Consider the following 22,536-nt stretch of genomic DNA (forward strand, 5'->3'; position numbering starts at 1 on the left):
GCTGAAACCTCTTTATTAATAATAATATAATTAGTGATAATAGATTTACTAAATTTATATTAGTAAATTATTAAATAGTAGTGCTACACCTTCCTCTTGTCCTTTTAATGTTTTGTGTGTGTATGTTTGTGTGTGTGTGTGTGTGTGTGTGTGTGAATGTGAGAGAGAGAGAGAGAGAGATTAGAAAGGCGGTGCTATCCCACTGACTATTTAGACCTGAGAATTAGAGACTCAAGTAACAACTTGGCTACTGGCTTGCGTTACCTCACCTTCATCTCCAAAATGAAAAGGATAATACTAAAGCCTAGAGAAAGAATTAATTTATAATAGACATTCTGATGGTTATATATTCAGGGTGGATTATACTTATATATTTTCCCACAGTAGAATGCTTGAACCATAAATAATGGAGACAATACAATCCATTGTTCAAAAATTATTAAAATTAAGAATAAATACTTGTTCCAGGGAAAGACATTCAGCATCTGGCGACTGAATGATCTTCGTGACCTGACACGGACCGTGTCATTGTTCTTGTTTGGAGAGGTTCACAAGGAACTCTGGAAGACTGAGCAGGGTACCGTCATAGGGCTCCTCAATGCTAACCCCATGAAGCCCAGGGATGGTTCAGAGGAGGTAAGAATCTGGTTCTGTGATGTAGGGGAGGGAGGGGAGTCTTTGCAACTTAGTCAAGTTCTGTCAAAAACAGTTGTATTGGTCTACCTCCAGGTAGTAAGTCCTACTTTTATATTATTCTAGCTCCATTTATCTGTTTTTTCGTTTGCTTGTTCATCCTTCATCCACCAGTATTCTGAATTTCCACCTGCTCAAGTGTTTTATATCATCTTCTTTCATTATTTCTTTTCAAATCAGTTCCAAGGTTCCTGGAGTGTTTTGAATTGTTACACTGAGGTGTTCTTAGATCTCTTTCATTAATTTCCATGGCAGCATCAAGAAGGCAAGGTTTTATGTTTGAGAGGACTTTGCTCCCTTAATACAACCACAGCTACGACTTATAATCAAAGTGAATTTTTACCTTTCTCAAGCAGCACTACAGCTTCCGTACTGCCCACTGATTCTCCAGTAAATTGTAAATCTAGATACAGTGTGAATGAGACAGACCATTTCTCCATCTGACCCAGCAAGAAGCTTCACCTTGTAGACAGATTATTATTATCAGGAGAAGTTAGAGACAAAGTTTTTTCATTCCTTGTTTTTGTGAGAGAAAGGCAACAAATCTTTACTTAATTAGTTTCAATGTGTTTGGCTACAAGTAACAGAAAATCTACACTACAGTTTCTTTTAATAGTGAAGAGTGGGGTTTGCTTTTATTACATAATAAAAAAATCCAGACATAGTGTAAGTGATGTCAGGGCCAGTGTCTGTACGTCTCTTAGCCTTTTCCTCTTGGTCACTAGGTGGCTTTGAGCTCTTGTCATCGCATCTCCATTTAAGGCAGAAAGTGAGCCAGCCTCCTCTATCTGCTTTTATCAGGAAAGCAGAAGCTTTCCCAGCTACCTTCCCTACTGACTCTTCCTTCTGTCTCATTGGCTAGATTATAGTCACATGATCATTGCTACCTGGAAGGGATGCTGGGAAAACTGGGAACAAGATCCATTACCTTATGCTGAGCATTTGCCAGCTCAAATAAAATCAAGATTCTGATACCAAAGACATAGGAGAGGATGGCTGTTGGGTAGGAAACTAAATGTGTCTTATACACCTCTGATTTCTAAAACTGTTTTGTAGGGCACTGGCTTTAAATTCCTTTAGACTCATAAAGGCTTCTTAACTCATATCCACCATTCTATTCATTCTTGCTTATAAAAGGCCATACCTTTGTCTGCTTTTAATTCCACTTCTTTTCTACAGGTATGCTTATCTATTGATCATCCTCAAAAGATCTTAATTATGGGTGAAGCCGTTGACCTCGGAACCTGTAAAGCAAAGAAGAAGAATGGAGAACCATGTACACAGACTGTTAATTTGGTTGGTTTCAGCCTTATTCAAATGGTTTCTGCTAAAGAAAGGATCTAATAGGAATAAATTATAGGTACTTTAGTGGTAATGACCTTTGGAACTGAGTTTCCTACATAACAGGAACTGTCAAAGTGAAAAATTGAATGTGTGCTTAATAATTACCAGTTTAAAAAACTGAGGGCAGAGGAAAGATTTAACCTCTAAGGAAAGTCATCTTTTATTGTCGGCTGACTAGGAGGTGCAAGAAACAGAATTTTAGTTTGCTCTTAATTCTTAACTCCTACCAACCATTCTTTTATCCATTTTTTTGTAGTGTCAGTGATCAAGCACTATGATAAAATACACTGAAAAGCTTATTTTCATCTATACTTTCACTCCATTATACCTTTTCTTAGAGCTTGTTTTTAAAGCTTCATTGAGATACAATTCACATACCATACAATTCACTTTTCTAAAGTGTGTAATTAGTAATTTTTTAGTATATTCACAGAGTTGTGCAACCTTCGCCACTATGTAATTTCAGAATATTTTCAGTACCTCCCTAAAAAAAACAGCCATTCCCCAGTCACCCCCCATTCCCCTCTCCCAGCCCCTGGTAAGTACTAATCTACCTTCTGTCTATATGAATTTGCTCATCTGGACATTTCATATAATAGACTTATATGATATGTGGCCTCTTGTGTCTGGTTTCTTTCACTTAGCATAACATTTTCAAGGTTCATTCATGATATAGCATTTATCAGCATTTCATTCCTTTTTATGTTTGAATAATATTCCATTGTGTGGATAGTCCACATCTGTTCATCAGTAAGGAGACATGTGGGCTGTTTCCACCTTTTGGTTATTATGCATAATGGTGCTGTAAACATTCATGTGTGCGTTTTTGTGTAGGTTTATATTTTTTCAGTTCCCTTGGGTGTATACCAGGAGTGGAATTTCTGGGTCATATGCTGACTTTAGGTTTTTTAGGAGCTGCCAGACTGGTTTCCAAAGTGGCTTTTACATCCTCACCAGCAGCATGTGAGGGTTCCAGTTTCTCCATAGCCAGCTGACACTTGTTATTGTCTCTCACTGATTACAGCCATCCTAGTGGGTGTGAAGTGGTACATCTTAGAGCTCTTTGAAAGGGTTAAAAGACAGGCTTTGGTTTCATCTCATTCCTGCCTAACAGATGAGCTGGTGAGCAGGAAATAGAAAGGAGGGAGATAGTGGGTAAAAGGGGTCTCAGAGTGAAGTACCCGACAGATCTCCATGTAAGAACTAGAACTTCATTGTCACATATCTAGGGGCTCACCCAATAGAACAGCACCTTATTTCTTTTTGTTGCTTTCACTGAATGGGTAGCATTTTTCCAAGAGTCAACCAGAGAACTAGAAAAATCTCACTAGAAGCCGGTTTTGCTTTATTAAGTTAATTTTTATTGAGGTCAAATTCACATGATGTACAAGTAACCATTTTTAAATGTACACTTCAGTGATATTTATTGTACGCACTCTGTGCAACCACTAGCTCTCTAGTTTCAAAACCATTTCATCACCCCATAAAAACACACTGTACCCAGTAACTAACCTCACCTCATGCTCTTTACCTCCATCTCCTGCTGACCTTTAACCTGGTTCCTGTCTCTCTAAACTTGCCTGCTCTGGATATCTGATATAAGAGGAATCATACAATATGGGGCCGTTTGTATCTGACTTTTTTCACTTAGCATAATGTTTTCGAGGTTCATCCTAGAAGCTGCTTTTATTTCGATTGTAGAAAGAAGGCAAAGGAAGTGAATTATATCAATTTTTCTTCCGCCTGACTAGTGCTTTAATGGCAACTTAAGGGAAGAACTTCTTTCCCCTTCATCACGGCATAGCTGCACTTTGGGAATAGCCTTGGAGGTTAATAGGAAGGCTTTGCACACAGAATGGTGCCCCACAAAGCTGGGAGAAAGGGACCGTGTACATTTATATTGTTTTCTGGGCCCTTGCCCTTATTCTGAGGCAGCCTGTCTTCCATTTTGCAGAACGACTGCGACTACTGTCAGTATCACATCCAGACCCAGTACAAGAAGCTCAGTGCCAAGCGAGCTGACTTGCAGTCCACCTTCTCTGGAGGACGAATTCCAAAGAAGTTTGCCCGCAAAGGCGCCAGCTTGAGAGAACGGCTCTGTCAGGATGGTTTTTACTATGGAGGGGTTTCTTCAGCATCGTGTGCAGCCTCACTGTAAGACATTCCTGAGCTGCTTTTGGGACAAGGATCTTGTTTGGCTTATAAATAATAAGCCCAGTGGTTGTACATTTCTGTAGTGGTCCTAGAAAACTTATATAGGTTTGTCTTTCATAAGTCACTGCCTGGAACAAGGTAGATGAGGGCTTTTTTTTTTTTTTATTCCCAGGTACAGAGGAAATGCACAGAATGGGGAGAAATCGAGTCATGTCAGGATGGTCTTTAACAGAGAACCCACGCTTCCTGTTTGGGTCCTAATGTGAATAGTGGACCTTTGTCAGGGCTAATTGGCCATTAAAAGAGTCTGAATCATTGTGTCGACATCCTTTAAGTCCTTTCCCTCACAGCTGTTAGTGAAATTGCAAAGCTCTTACAAATCTGCAGTGCGGCCTCACACGGGTGTGGGAGGCTGGTGTTCCTAGCCTCTCTTCTGGGGATCTCAGTCTCTCCACGGAGACCCTGCAGTAGGTGGTTGATGGCCTTGTCCTGTGTTGTGGAAAGCACGTCTGAGGACGTGACAGGTGGGGATCTGGCACGAGGGAGCTCCAGTTGGTCCAAGAACAAAACGTAGATTTTGTTCCTAGTTCAACAGAAATTAGGCAATGGGACTCTTACCTCCTGCCTATTTTGTAATAGCAAGCACATTTTTTAATATTTAAAATAATTTCCAAAATGCAAAAAATACAATACATTATAAATAACTATTATGTATGTATATGTTAGGCCCTTGGTATATATGCTTCTTCTAGGTGGTTTTTGTTTTTCCATATGTATGAATTTTTAGTTATATGAAATGAAATCATGAAAGTACCTGTACTTTATGATCTTTTTTTCAACATAAAATAATGTTTTCCTTATCGAATATTTACTTGTGGCATTATTTTTAGTGGCTACATAGTATTCTTTTACATGGCTCTGCGATAATTTAAACAGTTCCCCACAGATAAACCTTAATGGTGTTTCCAATTTTTAAACATTACAAACAAAGCTTCCATTAATATCCTGTTTTTGAATAGTCCTCAATTATTTGAAGATAAATTCCTAGCCTACTTGGTTAAACTGTTGGCATTTTAAAAATTTTCTTTTGCCAAATTGTCCTTACAGATGTTCTCAAGCAAATTCGTTGGTTGCTATTCTTTCAAAGCTGTGACACATGCTCATAACAGTTATGCTTTAGAGCCATGGTATTAAGAAGGTCTAGTTGTCTCCCACTTTGAAAAACTTCTGACAGTTTGTAATAAATGAGTACCGTGTTCCCCCAAAAATAAGACCTAGCTGGACATTCAGCTCTAATGGGTCTTTTGGAGCAAAAATTAATATAAAACCCAGTTATTTTACTATAATATAAGACCCAGTCTTATATAATATAACATAAGACCGGCTCTTACATTAATTTTTACTCCAAAAGACACATTAGAGCTGATTGGCTAGGTCTTATTTTCAGGGAAACGGTACTTCCTTGGCTTCTTTACCTCATCAGAGCACTGAAGTTCAGTGATTTTCCTTTGCGGGGGGGGACTCTTGTCATTACAGTGCAGCAGCTGTAGCTCCTAAAAAGAAGATTCAAACCACTCTGACTAATTTGGTCGTGAAGGGCACAGACTTGATCATTCAGGAAACTCAACAAAAACTTGGTAACTTTGTTTCTCAAGATTACATTTCTATCTCCAGCTTAAATGTGTATTCTTTAGGATTGAAAATGGTCACAGTTCATCCTCTAGGTTATAAATACCCATTCGTCGCTATTTTAGTGAGTGATGTGGCCTAAGCTGAAAGAGTCAAGCTTGGTTAACAGCATCTTATGGAAAAACAGCATATTAATCTTGGCTGTGTCTTAGCTTAGTATACTTTTTAAAATTTCTTGTTGTATCTGGATCTAAGTCTAAATGTCCAGTATTAGAGTCAGTAGTATCACGTTTCTGTCAAACCTACCTGTTGTCTTTCGTTGAAACATTGAAACATGTCTGGGTCAGAGAATGCTGCCTTCACCTTGTACTTGGGCTTCATTCCTGAGAGTGGTCAGGGCCCAGCATGGACCCTTACCCATAGTACAGATGCCAGAAACAGCATATGAAATGACCCTGCGGATATTAGTAATCCAACCATTACTCAAAATAAGATATATTTGTCATATCCTTGCAGTCCTGCTGGTCTGATGTTAGAGGTTAAGGATTCTTTTTTTCTCTTTGTATTCCATCTCCTTCATTTACAAATGACTGAGTTAATGAATACGGAGATTAAAAAGTGAGTAAGTCACATGACATCAAGCAGTGTGAATTTTGGGTTCTCTTAAAGCTGATCTTTCTATATTCCAGGAATACCCCAAAAGAACTTGTCTTGCTCTGAGGAATTCAGGGAATTGATGGACTTGCCTACCTGTGGAGCCAGAAATTTAAAACAACATTTAGCCAAAGCCAGTTCACCAGGTAGAGTCAGCTGGTAACTGCTTAGCATCCATACCTCGGTTCCCGCAGCCTCTCCGAACCCCTCAGTCTGTGGCTTTTGTTTTAGGGATCTTGGGGAGCCCGAAGCCTGCTTTCCAGTCTATCTCGGCATCAGCCCTCTTGAAGCAACAGAAGCAGCAAATGTTGGAGATAAGGAAAAAGAAAACAGAAGAAATAGAGAAACGGTAAAAGTAACATTTACTATCCCCTGCTTGGATAACTTATCTCAGGAATCCTCAGACTGTCACCATGCAGTTCAAAAATGCAACTTTAGATTTTCGATAATTGGCTACCTTTTTAACTTTGAAAGTGTTAAAATAATTTTAATATAACCTAAATAGCATTTAAAGTAATGTATTTCTGACTTATGCTAGTCAATCTGGAGACCAAGTGGTACAGGTTACAGTAATTAGTATCACTGCGGAAAAGAGAAAGGAATGACCATCTGAAATGGGTTTTGTGAAAGGGGAAAGCACATGGTGACCTGTTTGGCTCCTGTTTCATTATTTTACCACAGTTAGGTTTTTAATTACAGGCTGAGCCAGTGAGTAGATTTTGCAGTTGTTCAGGTAAATGGTAAAAAAGAGGCACTGAAAATGGAGTCATTGTCGAGGCAAAATCAAGTGGAAATGGATGTGGAAGATAAATGAATCAAAGGCTCTTCAGCTCAAGTTATCTGAATAGTAATAAGAGCTGCTGCTGGTAGACACTTAACATGTACCAAGCACTGTGCTATGTACTCCATCAGCGCAGTGTCTTGTCCGGTCCGTACAGTAATCCATGAAGTGCTGATGGGGATCTATGGACGTATTTATCATGTGCCAACAGGTGGCAAAATTATATGTACATATGACAAAAGTGCATGTGGAATTGTGGACCTTGTGGGAAATAAGAGAGCACCTGTCACTTTAAAGGCATTATAATTTGTAATTTTTCAGAATTTTGCTGCCCAATATCTTTGGGCAGGATGTGATAAGCAATTTGCAGACTCAGCCTGGAGCTGGCAAGAGTGGGTATATGTAGTGAAAAGAATAGTGGCCTGGGATTCCCCGGTGCTAGTCCTGAGCCTGTAACTATGAGCAGTGGGGTCTGGGGCCCCAGTTTCTTCTATAAGATAAGGGGTTTGGACTAGATGATTTCTGACATTTGTTGTTTTTAAGTAGCCCTTAAAATGGTCACTGTGGGAGTTATAGAACTTTTCTGTTAAGGGCGTCCAAATGTATCACATGTGGTTATCTCTTCCCAGTAGAGTAAATTAAAATACAGAGCTATTCGATGAGTTCCTGACGGTCTAACCAGAGGGCTAGGAATACAGTCCACAGCTCACCTTTCAGGGCTGTTCCGTAGCAGCACTCACTGGAAAGCCAACTGATAAAAATAGTAATCACTTCTAAATTGGTAAAACAATTAGAGCTTTTCAATGAAAAATCAGTCGCTGAAGAGTTAGTGAAACTAGCATTCTTCTTACTGCAGTCTAACCAGAATTATTAACCAAGGAGGGGAAATTATCTTACTGACACCTACTTCTCATCTGGTATCCTGCCTACAGTCTCCCTCTTTATAGTTTGTGCTTATATAGTCTGTGACTGCATTTTTCTTTAAAGATTTCTGCAAAGTTCAAGTGAGGTGAGCCCAGCTATGCCATCGTCTTCTCGACAGCTGCTGTCTCGTTCTCCACCAATGAGGGCTGGGTTCCCCAGGCTGAAAGGAACCCCAGCCACACAGACGCCCAAGCTGGGGCGAGGCATCTCAGAAGGAGATGATGTTCTTCTTTTTGATGAGTCACCACCTCCAAAACCAAAACTAAGTGCTTTAGCAGAAGCCAAAAAGGTAACTGACAGCTATTTCTGTCAACACTTGAATTTGCATTCCATAATACATAGCTGGAGTTTCAAATTTGATATAACTATGACCAGGAAACACAGAGACCTAATAGCTATTTATTGATTGATGGAGTCAAAGGAATTTTAAATTATAATGGTGTCAACATAATGCCATTCATTTACCAAAAAAATTAGCTGTTAATTATTTCACAACTGGAGACACTGGCATTCAGGAAAAAATTTTTGGAATTGTTGAGCTAGATTGTAAAATAGTGGTTTAAAGAATCCGTCTTTAAAACAAATCACACAGAAGCCCAGTCTGTAGACATAAAAAGCTAAGTTGCTCTGATTGAAATGGAGGTGAGGGTACTGAGAACCCCGCCTGCTGAGCACTGCTCACCCCTCTGCTTCCTGAGCCCCCGACTTAAGCTGTCTTCTCTTTGTTCTGGTAGCAGCTATAACCACATGGAGGGCAAAGGCTAGCTGCAAGCCAAAGCCGTGCCCACAGTAATAATCATAACAATGGCACATCTTCATTACTGTGGCTCTGTACCTGTGATGGATGCATACATGCTGTTTTCTATGTCCAGGTACATAGTTTGCACATTATCGCATTTCATTCACAACCACAACCCTAAGAGATACGTAAGTGTTGTCACCCCCGTTTTATAAATGTAGAAAATGAGGCTGAACAATTAAGTAACTAAGGTTGGAAACCAGTAAGTGGCAGAGCTGGAATTCTAAAACAAATTTCCGAAATGTTTATGATGTCCCTCGATGGGACTAGAAGGCTACAGGCTAGCTGATGTTAAATGCCGATATTTAAATAAGCTGAGACTTTCTTTACTAACTGTAGACCTGTCTCCCGTGCATTTAAATTTCAATAATTGTAATAATGCTAAGTAAAATGAAGATATATTTTTGCCAGTTTATATTTGAGAGCAGCTAGAATTCATTGGTTAGTAACAGGAAAGGGGTACAGAGTTACAGATGCCTATCTCATCTTTTAGATTTTTATCTCCCTCTCTTTTTTTTTTTCTAGTTAGCTGCTATAACCAAATTAAGAGCAAAAGGCCAGATTCTTACAAAAACAGACCCAAACAGCGTTAAAAAGAAGCAAAGTGACCCCCAGGATGTCCTGGAACTGAAGGAACGTGTAGAAAAGAGCGCCACATTTTCTCCTCAAGGTACTGTAAATTTCAAAGTTCACAACAGAAAAGAAAACCTTTATAGAGGAAATGTTTAAACCATAGCCAGTGTCCCTGATACCAAGTCACTATTTTATTTCAGTTTAACCTCTAGGTAGAATACCTAAATAGAATTTCCACAACTAGAACTGATTGTTTTTCATAATCACATTAAATTGAAATTATGCACAATTTGAAAACTTGAGAAAAGGATTACTCATTGAATCTTTGTTCCTATATATTAGTATAAAGGTTTACTTTGAAAGAAGTAGAATTCCTTTGTTCTGAATTGCCCTATTTTTATTTTTAAAATTCTGAACTTGGCAGTGTCATTTTAACATCAATTTGTAAATAAGATTTTTGTTATCTATTCTTATAATCAGTTCCTGTTTTAAAGTGAAAAAGATTCTCATCCAGTGGTCAAATCTGTCGTTCCCCTATATTCTAGTTTCTACTTCTCAGCTCACTTTTTAAGAGTCTTCCTCTCCTGGTATCTAGTGGGGTGAATTAAGTTTGAAGGGCCTGGTGGACAGAGACAGATAATGGGGTAAGCTGAGTTGAGACATGCTGACTTCTGAAATTACTCTGGAACAGCTGATGCTTTTTCTTTCTGCTCTAGCTGAAGATGAATTGGAGCCTGCCAGGAAAAAAAGGAGAGAACAGCTTGCTTACCTGGAATCTGGGGAATTTCAGAAAATTCTAAAAGCAAAATCAAAGCACACAGGGATCCTAAAAGAGGTAAGAGCTCAAAAGATCAAAGATGGTAGAGATGCCCTTCAGACTCATAGTGCTTTGTCAGGGTGCTAAGAATCAGTTTCTTTTGTATGTCCATTTGTTTGAGTCCATCTTGAAGAACAAATATTTCCAATAGATTTTAGTTTTACCTTTGTCCTTGCGTTGAAGAATATCTTTAACATTACTTAAATAGACTTCAGTATTATAAAAAATGTTTACATGTAGTGATGGCTGTGAACTTAACATTTGAATGGCTTACCACTATCTACTATTTTCTGCCTTGCAATGTGAGAAGAGATTTTTCCATTCAAATATTTTTATATTGGCCTCTCAAATGCCCAGCAGTTACCAGCTCAACACTTGCAATGCCCCTTTTTAATAATAAGTATTTTGTATTGCTCCCTAATTATCTTGAAATAGAATTTGTGGATAATATAATCACCTAACTAGTTGAATTATATTGTAAATGTCAATATGATAGCCTAGTTGTAATATAAAGAAGAAAAAAGGAAAGTATTTACATTAAAAATATGTATTTCATTATGTAAATACATGGGCACAATTAACCTAGAAGAAATAATGAAGTAGTCAGTGTTGGATTTATAAGAGTTGTAAATAGTTGAGACAGCTAGAAAGGAAGACTTATATAAATATGTTCTCTTGGTCGTTTAATTACCATGGGTGTATTTCTTTGAAAATATGGTTGTTGTTTTTTAAACAGTGAATAATCCTGGGAAACTTTTAAAAACAACAAAGTGCAACTATACTTCCATATACCCAGGAGTTGCCTAGCTGCACTCTTGCAATATTCAGTGTGTATTAAAACCACGTACAAATATTGTAGGGTTGTGTGTATATAAAGCAGTTAGGTTTAGGGTTATATTCAGGTATTTAATCCACTTGGTGTCTCATAAAACATTCAGAACAATCCTTTGTTGTCTGGAGGAACTGTTCTGTTCATTGCAGATGGCATGGTATCCCTGCCCCTGCCAGTACCCTCGGTAGCAATCATTGGGATAACAAAAAAAGTGCTCCCACAGATTTCCAAATGGCCCCTTGGCGGCAGTATTGCCCCCATTTACTGCCAATACTCTGATCTGCTCTTCCTTTGATTAACAAATGACTAATGCAATGGTCACCTATCAGTTATATATCATGCCTTTCTACTGGACTTGAAAATCAATCAGGAGAGATGCTTGGAAGACCATAAAGCACTTCTTGCCTCTAGTGGCCGCCAAAGGCCCTGGACCCTGTGCCTTACGTAGCTGCGCTGACACCAGACCTGTGACCTCTTTCTGCCTTGAATACCTCTCCGCCCGCATATCTCCTCCCTGTTGTTCTGAACAACCGGGGCTTGCTCCTGCCAAGTGCTTGGTCCGCAGAAATGTATAGAAAAGACTGGTCTATAATCCCTGGGGAGGCATTGAATGCCTTCCATGTTCAAGCCTGTATTGGGACGGTAGGACTGAGTCCCTTCCCGTGTGCAGCTGACCTAGTTGCACTGTTCGTGATGACAGCATTTCAAGTTTACATTTAATGGTTTAAAAAATCACCAAATGCTTTCATACCCTTTTTTCTGTGCATGTTAAGAACGTGTGTTTACTTGTGATCATCTTTTGGTTTGCGTGATCAGCCCTCATGACAGTGAGCTTACCTCTTCAGTTCTCTCTGATTATTACTGAACTGCTGCCTGAATATATGCTGGATTTGGCATAAGGTCTCCTGGATGCCTTGTCATTCCAGGTCGAGGCTGAGCTGCAGGAACTCTACTTTGATCCACTGGTGAAAAAAGAACAAATGGAAGAAAAGATGAGAAGTATCAAAGAAGTGAAATGTCGAGTGGTGACATGCAGGACGGTGAGTGCGGGAGACGGTTCTGACCGTGGGCCCTGTCATGTGCTGTTGTGACTTAACAGGACATGGAGGGTCTGTGGCATGTGCGGCCGTGTCTTGTGACCAGAGACCCGCTTAGGTCCTTCGTTTATGACGTAACGTCTCTGCCCATTGGACCCAAGTTATTGTTACGTCTTGCTCACGTTTCTAGCTGAGGGTGTCCTCAGTCTACACAGTTAGTTCACAGTCCCTGGGACCTTGGCTGAATGACTTGATCTGGCATCACGTGTTATGACAAACTACTTTCGTCCCTTTGTACTTGGGGCTTAATGTACTAAATGAGTCTCAATGCAGAATTTGAATTATTGTCTATGTTTGCAGAATTTTTACCCTAAGTCTATTAGAAAATATAATATCCCCTATTCCTCAACATCAATAAAAAATGTCCCCCCCAAAAAAAAAATCTCTTGCTGAGCACTATTGCTTCCATTACCACTGATTTTATACCTGCCCAGCTAATTGGCCTTATACATGTGTAAGAGGAGAAAGAGGCTTAGCTTACCAAGTACAATTTTCTCTTTATGCCTTTAAAATCCTTAGATTCTGCTTTATATTTAGGGGGCAGCCTTGAACTAGCCACCACCAAAAAGTAGGGTTTCCTGGAGAGGATTCAGGCCTTGAAGAGTAAGTAAAGGTTTTACCACAGATGGCACAGCTTTATTCTAACAAAGTGAGAAACATGAGCACCTGGCTGGTGTGTTAGTTTCCTGTTGCTGCTCTGACAAATGACCACTGACTTGGTAGCATAAAACAACACAAATTTATTAGGTTGGTGCAAAAGTAATTGCAGATTTTGCAATTTTAACCTTTTAAACCACAATTACTTTTGCACCAACCTCCTGTTATCTTATGGTTCTGTAGGTCAGAAGTCTTTGTGGGGCTCACAGGGCTAAAATCGGGGTGTCCTTAGGGCTGTGTTCCTTTCTGTAGGCTCTAGGGGAGAATCCGTTTCCTTGTCTTTCCCGGCTTCTAGATCCTGCCCGGATTCCTTGGTTTGTGGCCCTGCCTCCTTCTTCGAAGCCAGCAATGGCAGGTTGAGCCCTCTCATGGCATCTCTCCAACCTCCTGCCCTGTATTCACTTCCACTTTTAACGACATCTTGTGATTTCATTGGGCCCACCCAGATAATCCAAGATAATCTCCTGATCTTAAATGCAACTAATTAGTAACCTTAATCCCCTTTTACTGTGTAACCTGACAGACTCATAGGTTCTAGGGAATCAGGTGTGTACATCCTTGGGGAAGGGGGACATTATTCTGCCTACCACACAGCTGGCATACCACTCTGTCTGTGTTGCGGTTGCCAAAGTCAGAAGTTATTTATCTAGACTCAATGTAATTAGCAGAAATTAACATTGCACTGTCCTAGAAATTAACCTTTTTCGATTTTCACCTACCATTTCTTATTCTCTACAGCCCTTTTGAGAATCACAATTAAGTGAATTACTTCATTCCTCTGTCTTGGTTTTGCTGATTAAAAAATAAGAGTGGTAATAAGCTTATGCCCTTTTCAGAGGCCTTGTAAGCAAAAATAATTGAGCTGCTGATCAACCTTCCTAAATGGGCCCCATGTCTCAGTACCCTATAGCCAAGGGACTGCAGCGACTATAGAATAGACCTGTGAGGCAATTTAGAGGTTTCTAGTATTTTTCTTCCTCTGCCCTTGCTGTTGTTTTGATGTCACAGAAGGTTATGGTGTGCTTCGTGCCTGACCAGAAATTGGGACAAACATGAGAAAAAGTGGTATCAGTATGAGGGACCCAAGAAGAAACACAGGGGTCGCCGTAGCTAGTAGATAAGGTGGCAGCTCTACTAGCAAGCACCAGGGTGGTGACGAGAGAACCAAAGGTTGCCCTCGTAGCAGCTAACCAGTTTCTCCTTCAGAGCTCCTGACCAGATGTGCGCCCTTCTGTTGGTTTTATGCAGTGTGCCTACACCCACTTCAAGCCTTTGGAGACCTGTGTCCATGAGCAACACAACTACCACTGGCATGACGGCATAAAGAGGTTTTTCAAGTGTCCCTGTGGAAACAGATGTATCTCCCTTGCCAGGCTTCCCAAAAAGCACTGCAGGTATGAGAACTGCCTAGGGTTCCTTGTCCTGTCTGGGCTTCTGGAACCCAATTCCAGTGTGCTGCTGTTGCATTGGAACATTGGACAGTCTTACGTGACGGTCAAACCTTATTTCTGTGCCTTCTTGTAGCTCCTCGAGGGAAGGACCCCTGCCCTCGTTACTGCTTTATCCCCAATTGTTAATATAGTGCCCGGCCCATAGTAGGTCCTCAGAAATATTTGCTGAGTAAATAAAGTATGGGTAATGTGTGTTCGGGAATGTGTGTATTTGCTGGGGGTTGGGAAATTGGACTTTTTCCCTCCACTGTTCAGCAGTTTTTTGTTGTTTTTTTTTTACTTTTGTGGGAAACTTCAGATGCAGAGGCAGAGCTGCTGTGTTGAGCATTACTCACATAGAGCACACCCTGTGGGCTTCAGGGTGGGTGATCACGTGCAGCTTGTAGAGTATTGTCACTGGTCCATTCAATGCTCTCATTTATGGACAGTCACATGCCACATAATGATGTTTCAGTCAGCCATGGACCGCATACATGACGGTGGCTGCGTAACATTGTAATGGAGTTGAAACATTCCTATCACCTAGTGACAACATAGCCATCGTGACATGGTAGCTGTTGTAATGCCATAGCCATCATGTCATAGAGCAAGACATTCCTCACATGTTTGTGGTGATGCTGGTATAAAGAACCTGCTGTGTGGCCAGTCATATTTCCCTGCTGTTCTAGAAGTCCCCACGAAAGTGTAGTTAGGTGTAGTTACATGTATTTCTTAATGGCCCCAATGATTGCTTTTTTGACCCAAGGATTAGTAATGTTTAATTTCCAAACATATGGGATTGATTTTTACCTTTTTTTTTTTTTTTGTCATTAACGTCTGATTTTATTGGCAGTGTTCTTAGAGGACATAATTTGTATGACATTGATCCTTTGGGATTTGAAGCAATTTCAGGATCACCTTTAGTCTTCCTGAGGATGTCTCACCAGGATAGTCTCAGTACCCTTTTCTTTGCTTGTTTGATTTTGGTTGCTGTTTGCTTCCTGAAACGTATTCACTCTCACTTCAAGTTTCTCCAAAGCTGAACTGTTGGAAAGGAGGCTCGGACTACATGCTAGTTCATCACCTTGTCAGGAGCTGATTTTTGAACTGTTTGCAGTCTAGATTATAATTGTTTTAAGTACTTATGTGTATACTGATACTTGACTTCTCTCCAAAATATTGTAATGACAGCTTACGTGAGACATTTGCATACTGCATTAAGGATAAGCAGTAAGTACAGCTCACTAATGGAAGAGCAACATGCCTTTTTGGCCTCCAGGTGGCACTGTTATTTTTGTGAAGAACAGCTGCGTTCTCTGCTCTTTCTCTTGTCAATTCTTGATCTAGAGCAGAAGTAGGCAAGCTTTTTCTATAAAAGACCAGATAGGAAAAATACTAGGCTTCGTTGGCCACATGGTCGGTTTTCACAACTACTCCGCTTTGCTATTGTAGCTCGAAAGCAGCCACAAATGGACATGGCTGTGTTCAAATAAGACTTTATTTATGAAAACACGTGCCAGGCTGGATTTGACCCATGGGTTGCATTTTTTATGCTGACCCCGGACTAAAACTGATTTTTTTCTTAGTATCGTCATTGATCTCCTACCATAGTAGGCTGCAAAAGTTCTCTCAGTAGATCTTGAACTGGTCTCTAGATGGGGAAGGTGATGGAGAGGTTCAAGGCTAAGGCTATGGCATGCTGACTGTCAGGGCAGGAGGAGAGTCTAACTTTGTTCTGTATTGGTCTCAGCCTATCAATAGCCAGTGTTGTGTCTGGACCAGCCCTAGTGGTTCTTACTGTGATTGCAAGACGCCCTTCAGCAATAACCATCAGGGAACTCTGAAAAGATACAGGTTTATTATTTACAAGAGCTGGAAATTACACAGCACACCTGGGGCCACACAGGTCTCAGGTGGGATTCTACTTTTATTGGGGTCAGGGTGGGGTCTAGGGTTTCCAGGGCTCACTCTCTATTGGTGAATTTAAAACATAAGAGGAGGGATTTAAAGCGCAGGAAGAGAAAACAAGTAGCCCAAATGGTCAGTTGTTGAAGGTAATAGAGATCTCTAAAACCAAGGAACCTCAATGGGGTGGCAGGTGGCCTACCTAACCCTGTGGCTGGCAATGTGTTTATTGAGTTAGCCATCTTCGAAGTGGATGCTTCTTCGAAATGGATGCCTCATCAATCAGAGCTTAAGTCATGCACTTGCATTACAAAAAAGAAAAAGAAAATGTCAGGGCTTACCCTACAAAACTAGACAGGGAAGAAGGATGAAGCAGGTAGGTCGTCCCCTAAGCCCCAGACCCTCTCAGTGCCCAGGGGAAGACATACTTCCATGACTTTCCTGTATTCTGTGTTTCTCTCTTTCTTCTCCAGAATGCACTTGGTAGAAATAAGCTTTCCCCATACTAGCCACATCTCTTCTCAGGACTGGATTCACCCACCATGTTAAAAAAGGAGAACAAGAATATCTGTGCCTTCTGGATAATAAGAAAGCAAACACATTTGGGTTATAAAAAAAAGGAGGAAGGATTATCCCGACTAGAAGGAAGATTAATCCTTTTTTATCCCAACCTTTTAGTTCCAGAAAAAGAGAAAAGGGTGTTAGCTCCTAAATCTGAGTGTCATCCTGGTGGCTGTGAGGCACCAAGCTTGCATTCATCACCTACCATGTGCCCTGTCATACTGCCTTCAGAAATTCCATCTCTGATGTGCCTGACTTATATTACAGAGTTGAAAACCATTTCTCCAGTCACTGGCGTGTGTATTTTCAGTGGCATTTGAACATAACCTGTAATATATGTGTCATCTATATCAGCTTCTGCTTGAATGGGGGAACTCTCGTGGTGTCTGTCTGTATGTGTGTGGGCCCGTACCTCATGCTGAGTAAATCCCATCTTTTCTGTTTCAGTAACTGTGGCCTCTTCAAATGGGAGCGGGATGGAATGCTAAAGGTATGGCATTTGCATGATGACTAATTTTAGTGACCCATACAAATAATATTGACCCATTTCTTATTAAACTACTTTCAATTTTCCAGGAAAAGACAGGTCCAAAGATAGGAGGAGAAACCCTGTTACCAAGAGGAGAAGAACATGCCAAATTTTTGAATAGCCTTAAATAGCCCTGCCTTCAAACAGGTACTCACAACCTACGTTGCTTCCTGTGGTTCTGGGAAAGCAAAGCGTTGACTCTGTGTTGCCCTGCTCCTGATTGACACAGTCAAAACAAATACTTGTTCAGCCTACACGCATTGCCTACTTACCTCCCTCCATTGTGTTGGTTTGACACCAAATTTAACATTGATCTTTAAGTGGGAAATCAAGATGTTATTGTCTTCTGTGTTCTTAGCATTGATGGCTGCATTCATACAACTTTTTTGCCCAAAAACTGGAAGGTAAATCAAGAGCTGGTTTCTGTATCTCTTGGATGATAGTATGTTCAGTATCACTTCTTTATCCCAGTAAGGTTCTACCTTGTGTTTATATGGACACAGAGGCAAAAGAATTAATTTAGTTTACCCCAGATAAGTTGCTTAACTTCTGGGCTTCAGTTGCCTTAAAATGAGGAAGGTTGGACTAAATGATCTTTAAATGTGTCTTTTAGCACTCAGATTCTATAAATATATATAACTTTTTTTCATCTAGATAATAATGGTCATTGCCTTTGATTTGGTCTTGATGTACTGATCCTACAAGCCAGGTTCCTTCTTTCTGTTCTATTTTCTGGGTTTTGTTCTTTAAGATTTATCAAGTCATTGAATCACGTGGCATTTCAATTCATATCTCTGTATGGTTGTCTGTCCCCTTACAATGTTGTGGAGTTCTGTAATGGAAATAACCTAAAATCGTATCATTTTTAAATATGGCTTTTTTTTAAAAATGGCCCAAAGAAACTTTGAAACTTCTAATCAAGATGAATGCAACATTTGAGAAGTCGTGAAGCATGGCTGAAAAACAGAAACATCCCGTTAAAGACAGAATCCACAGAGTTTGGAATTTACACAGAGACTTTATTATACACATCAAGAATTATAGGTCAGTCTCCACGTAAATTATCACCAAAAAGTCCACTTAGGAGATTTTTCTGCGAGGGCAACCTGACTTTCCAAATACCATTTGACCCAAGTGAATCCCGGTACCCCATAAAGATTGGGTAAATTGGTAGGATTCTTACACTAAGATTTAAGATCTTGCTAGAAATAGATTTTCCCAAGATGGTGATATGGCAGGAATAAAACAAGTATAGGAGGTGGTCGAGAGAGATGGTTGATTTAGGTATATGAGCCGGGAATACAATTCACGTGCCTTAGATTTCACAAGACTCTGCTGTGTATGGATAGAAGGTGCTGTGTCTCACCTTTGTGTTCCCTCTAATGTCATATCCTGATTATATTTTTAGGAGTATTATACCTTCCACGAGGCGTTGGGTTTTTAAATTTTATTTTTAAGCTAACAAAGAATAAAGTGTTTCATTCTCAATACGAGCCAAAAACACTAGAAACTGTGATATTTTTAATGGGTCATTTAGAGTAGATTATCTATTCCGTAAACTTCAAACAGAGCTATATGTTTGAAATGGGTCACAACTGAGCAGCTGCCTAGAACTTGACCTACAGGTTGCTCTTTGAGTAATTCCCTTCACATGTGAGAACATTTTCTTATCTGAACCAAGTGTGTCGTCCGAGTCCATATTCACTTGTGTATTGTGTATAAGTAGTGTGATATTCTTGTAGAGGTTGATGGTGAGCTGAATCTGGATGTCTTTCTTTTTTAAGTTTTATTTTACATTTTGAAATAATTTAAAAATATAATGGAATGACTGCTCAGTTACTCTGGATCTTGGGGAGTTTTCCTTTGAGATGATTTGTATGTGTGAAAGGGGGGTGGGGCTTTCTTAGAATATTCAGGGGAAAAAAGGGGCCAGAGAGGCGACTTATTTACATTGAAAATAGGATTCATCAGTGAGATCAGTCTCTTAATCCTACCCTCTTTCTTAGCGTGTAAATGCTTTCCTATAAAAGCAAAATGTGTGTTATTATTCTTTCCCTGTCATTGGCAATGTAGGGCTGATTGTGTTAATCACAGGCAATCAAAATATGGTAAGTACACAACAAAAACTGTCCTCCGTGAGCATGTTCTGTTCTGAGCATCACAAAAGATTTTTTTTTTTTTTTTTTTTGCTGCCTTTTTCTGTTTAGAGGAAATAAGTGGCTTTCTAAAGAAAAACCACCTTTCTCTTGAGTTTTGTTAAAATACATTTTCCCTTCCACACCACAAAAGGAAAACTGAAGTGATTTAGGTAACAATAATCCAGAACAGCAAATAAGAAACTTCTGAATGATTGGTGTGGAATCTGCCCCAAAGGGAACTTAAAATATTAAAAGTTAACAGCTTTTAAAATTTTTCAAGTTTTCAAGTTTTAAAAACATTGCAAGGTGACTGATATACAGCAAAGCTGACAGGAAGAGAGTGCATGGATTGGGTTTTTGTGTAGAAATAGATGATAGAAGTAAAGCTTGGTGCAGATTAAATTTTTAAATTTAAACCATTAATTTTTAAAAATCAGGAGAGTAAATCTGTTTGCCTAAGTCAGTGACAGCAGCCCATCAGAGCTTGTACTCTACAAGTAACACAGACATCTCTGATCCCGTGGGAGATTTGGAAACAATACAGCTCTAAAGAAGGATGGATGGCTCAAAAAAGGAAATTCTATGTTTCCCAATATTGAGGAAAGAAATGGTGATATATCTAAAGAAAATAATAGAGAAGCACAAAAGATTAAAGAAATCAGTTGGCTTAAGTTGACGGTAGTTTGTGAAAAAGCTGTGGAATTTGTGAAAATTAAAAGGAACCAAGAGTATAGCCACACTGCTGTACTACCTAGATCAAAATGGGCCAAGAGTCATGCCATGTCCTGACTAGCTCAGACCATATCTGAAATACTGACTTACATTTTAGAGAAAAGCCAGACAACAGGAACAAACTTTTCATTGCACATGCACATGTTCATAAATGACCACAAAAGCTCCATAAATATTGATTTTGGAGTTACAAATACATTTTAGCAATTAGGTGGATCCACAAATAATTAGGAGCCACTTTGTAGTATTTCCCAAAACAGGACCAGGACAGGAGTGTCCCCATTTTGTAGATTAGACGATTGATGAAGTGATTTGAAAATTGTGGGTTGAAACCAGGTTTGCAGTAATGTTGCCAAGACTTCTCTGTTGGTACTTTTTAAAAGCAACTTTATTAAGGTCTGATTTCACATAGTAAGAGGCACAGTTCAGTAAATTTTGACAAATGTAAACACCCATGTAACCACCGCCACAAGCAAGATAGAGGATGTTTCCATCACCCCAAAAGGTTGCCTTGTACCACACCCCTCGCTACCCGCCATCATTGATCTGTTTTTTGTCACTATAACTTAGATTTGTCTTTCCTAGTGTTTCAGAGAAATGGAATCACACAGAATACACTCTTGTATCTGGCTTCTTTCACTCAGCATGTTTGAAGTACATGCGTGTTGCATGTATCATCAGTTCATTCATTTTTATTGTTGAGTATTTCACTGTGGATATGCCCCACAATTGATTTATTCACATGATGATGGACATTTTGGTTGGATGTTTTCAGTTTGGGATGTTATGAATAAAGCTGCTACTAATATTTAGATATAAGTCTTTCTTTGGATATGTGTTTTTTGTTTCTCAGATAAATATCTAGGAGTGGGATTTTTGGGTCATATGATAAGTTTGTGTTTAGATTTCTAAGAAACTGCCAAACTATTTTCCAAAGTGATTATCCCATTTTATATACCCACTGGTAATGTATTTGAGTTCCATTTGCTCCACATCCTCACCAGTATTTGATATTGTCAATCATTTTAATTTTAACCATTCTGATTTGTGTGTGGTGGTATGAAATTGTCGTTTAATTTGCATTCCCCTTTTCACTTTTTTTAACATGTCTTTCAAAGAGCAGTTTTTCATTTTGTTGAAGTCCATTTTATCAAATTCTTCTCTTTTGGTTCATGCATTTTCTTTGCTAGCTAAGAAATCTTTACCTGCCTTAAAGTCACAAAGATTTTCTTAAGGAATTTTGTATATAGTTTTAGCTTTCACTTTGTGGTCTGATCCATTTCAAGTGAATTTTTGTATAAGTTGTGAGGTGTAAGAGTTGAGGTTCATTGTTTTCTAAATGGATATTCAGTTGTTAACAGCACCACTCCATGGAATGATTATAATTTCCCCATTGGATTATTTCGGCTTCTTTGTCAAAAATCACTTGATCATAAACTTTGGGGTCTATATCTAGACTCAGTACTGTTAAATTCATGTATATGTCACTCCTTGTGGCAGTACCATACTGTCTTATTACTGGCGCTATATAATATATAAGATACTGTTAGTCCTCCAACTTTGTTCTTCTTTTCAAATTTCGTCTTGGCAGTTCTAGGTGCTTTGCATTTCAGTGTAAATTTTAGAATCAGCTTGTCAATTTCTGTCCCCCAAATCCTGCCGGAATTTTGTGTTTAATCTGTGGCTCAATTTGAGGGGAATTGACATCTTAACATTAAGACTGTCTAGCCATGAATATAATATATATCTATCCACTAATTTGGGTCTTCTTTAATTTTTCTCAGCAATGTTTAGTAATTTCACTGTACATATTGTATACATATTTTGTCATGATTATTTCTAAATATTCCATAGTTTTGACATTATAAATGGTATTTTTTTACATTTTAATTTCCAATTATTACTTGCTAGTATATAGACATAAAATGCATTTTTGTCTGTTGGCCTTGTATCCTGAGTTTATGCTAAAATGTACATACAGGTATTAGTCAAACACCATTTTTTTTTTTTAATAAATTCCTTAGGATGTTTCCTGTTCTTGTCTATATGACTTTTTTTCTTGTTCCTAGTCTGAAGAGGAAAGCATTTTGTTTCACCGTTAAGTATCAAGGAAGTATTTTGAGTAAGGTTGGACAAGAAGATCCGTAAATAATATTGTGGGTTTTGTATGTCTTCTGCATCCCCTAGAATGATGTTATCAGTTGGACACTAGTGGGCTTGACCTTGAGAGGGAGCAGACAGCCAATTCAAGACCTGGATTGAGTGCATTTTCAGGGTGTGATGCTGA

The 22,536-nt window shown here is 39.2% G+C and overlaps 1 protein-coding gene across 4 annotated transcripts in view; it reads left to right on the top strand.

Annotated features, from left to right (window-relative positions):
* Positions 1–21,766, top strand: part of MCM10 (minichromosome maintenance 10 replication initiation factor) — a 33,863-nt gene extending 12,097 nt beyond the window's left edge. For 3 of the 4 annotated variants that reach the window (XM_019738324.2, XM_019738326.2, XM_074324759.1), the window contains exons 8-20: positions 469–636; positions 1,873–1,989; positions 3,992–4,191; positions 5,728–5,828; positions 6,510–6,620; positions 6,706–6,823; positions 8,243–8,468; positions 9,504–9,648; positions 10,268–10,386; positions 12,127–12,240; positions 14,203–14,348; positions 17,298–17,340; positions 17,427–21,766. In XM_019738324.2, coding sequence (XP_019593883.2) covers positions 469–636; positions 1,873–1,989; positions 3,992–4,191; positions 5,728–5,828; positions 6,510–6,620; positions 6,706–6,823; positions 8,243–8,468; positions 9,504–9,648; positions 10,268–10,386; positions 12,127–12,240; positions 14,203–14,348; positions 17,298–17,340; positions 17,427–17,510 — 1,692 coding nt within the window. In that variant the 3' untranslated portion in view covers positions 17,511–21,766. The remainder of the gene's footprint in view (positions 1–468; positions 637–1,872; positions 1,990–3,991; positions 4,192–5,727; positions 5,829–6,509; positions 6,621–6,705; positions 6,824–8,242; positions 8,469–9,503; positions 9,649–10,267; positions 10,387–12,126; positions 12,241–14,202; positions 14,349–17,297; positions 17,341–17,426) is intronic. The other variant, XM_074324760.1, reaches the window with a different exon arrangement.
* The last annotated feature ends 770 nt before the right edge of the window (positions 21,767–22,536 follow it).

This window comes from Rhinolophus sinicus, linkage group LG02, assembly GCF_036562045.2.
Source record: "Rhinolophus sinicus isolate RSC01 linkage group LG02, ASM3656204v1, whole genome shotgun sequence".
In the NCBI taxonomy this organism is placed as follows: domain Eukaryota; kingdom Metazoa; phylum Chordata; class Mammalia; order Chiroptera; family Rhinolophidae; genus Rhinolophus; species Rhinolophus sinicus.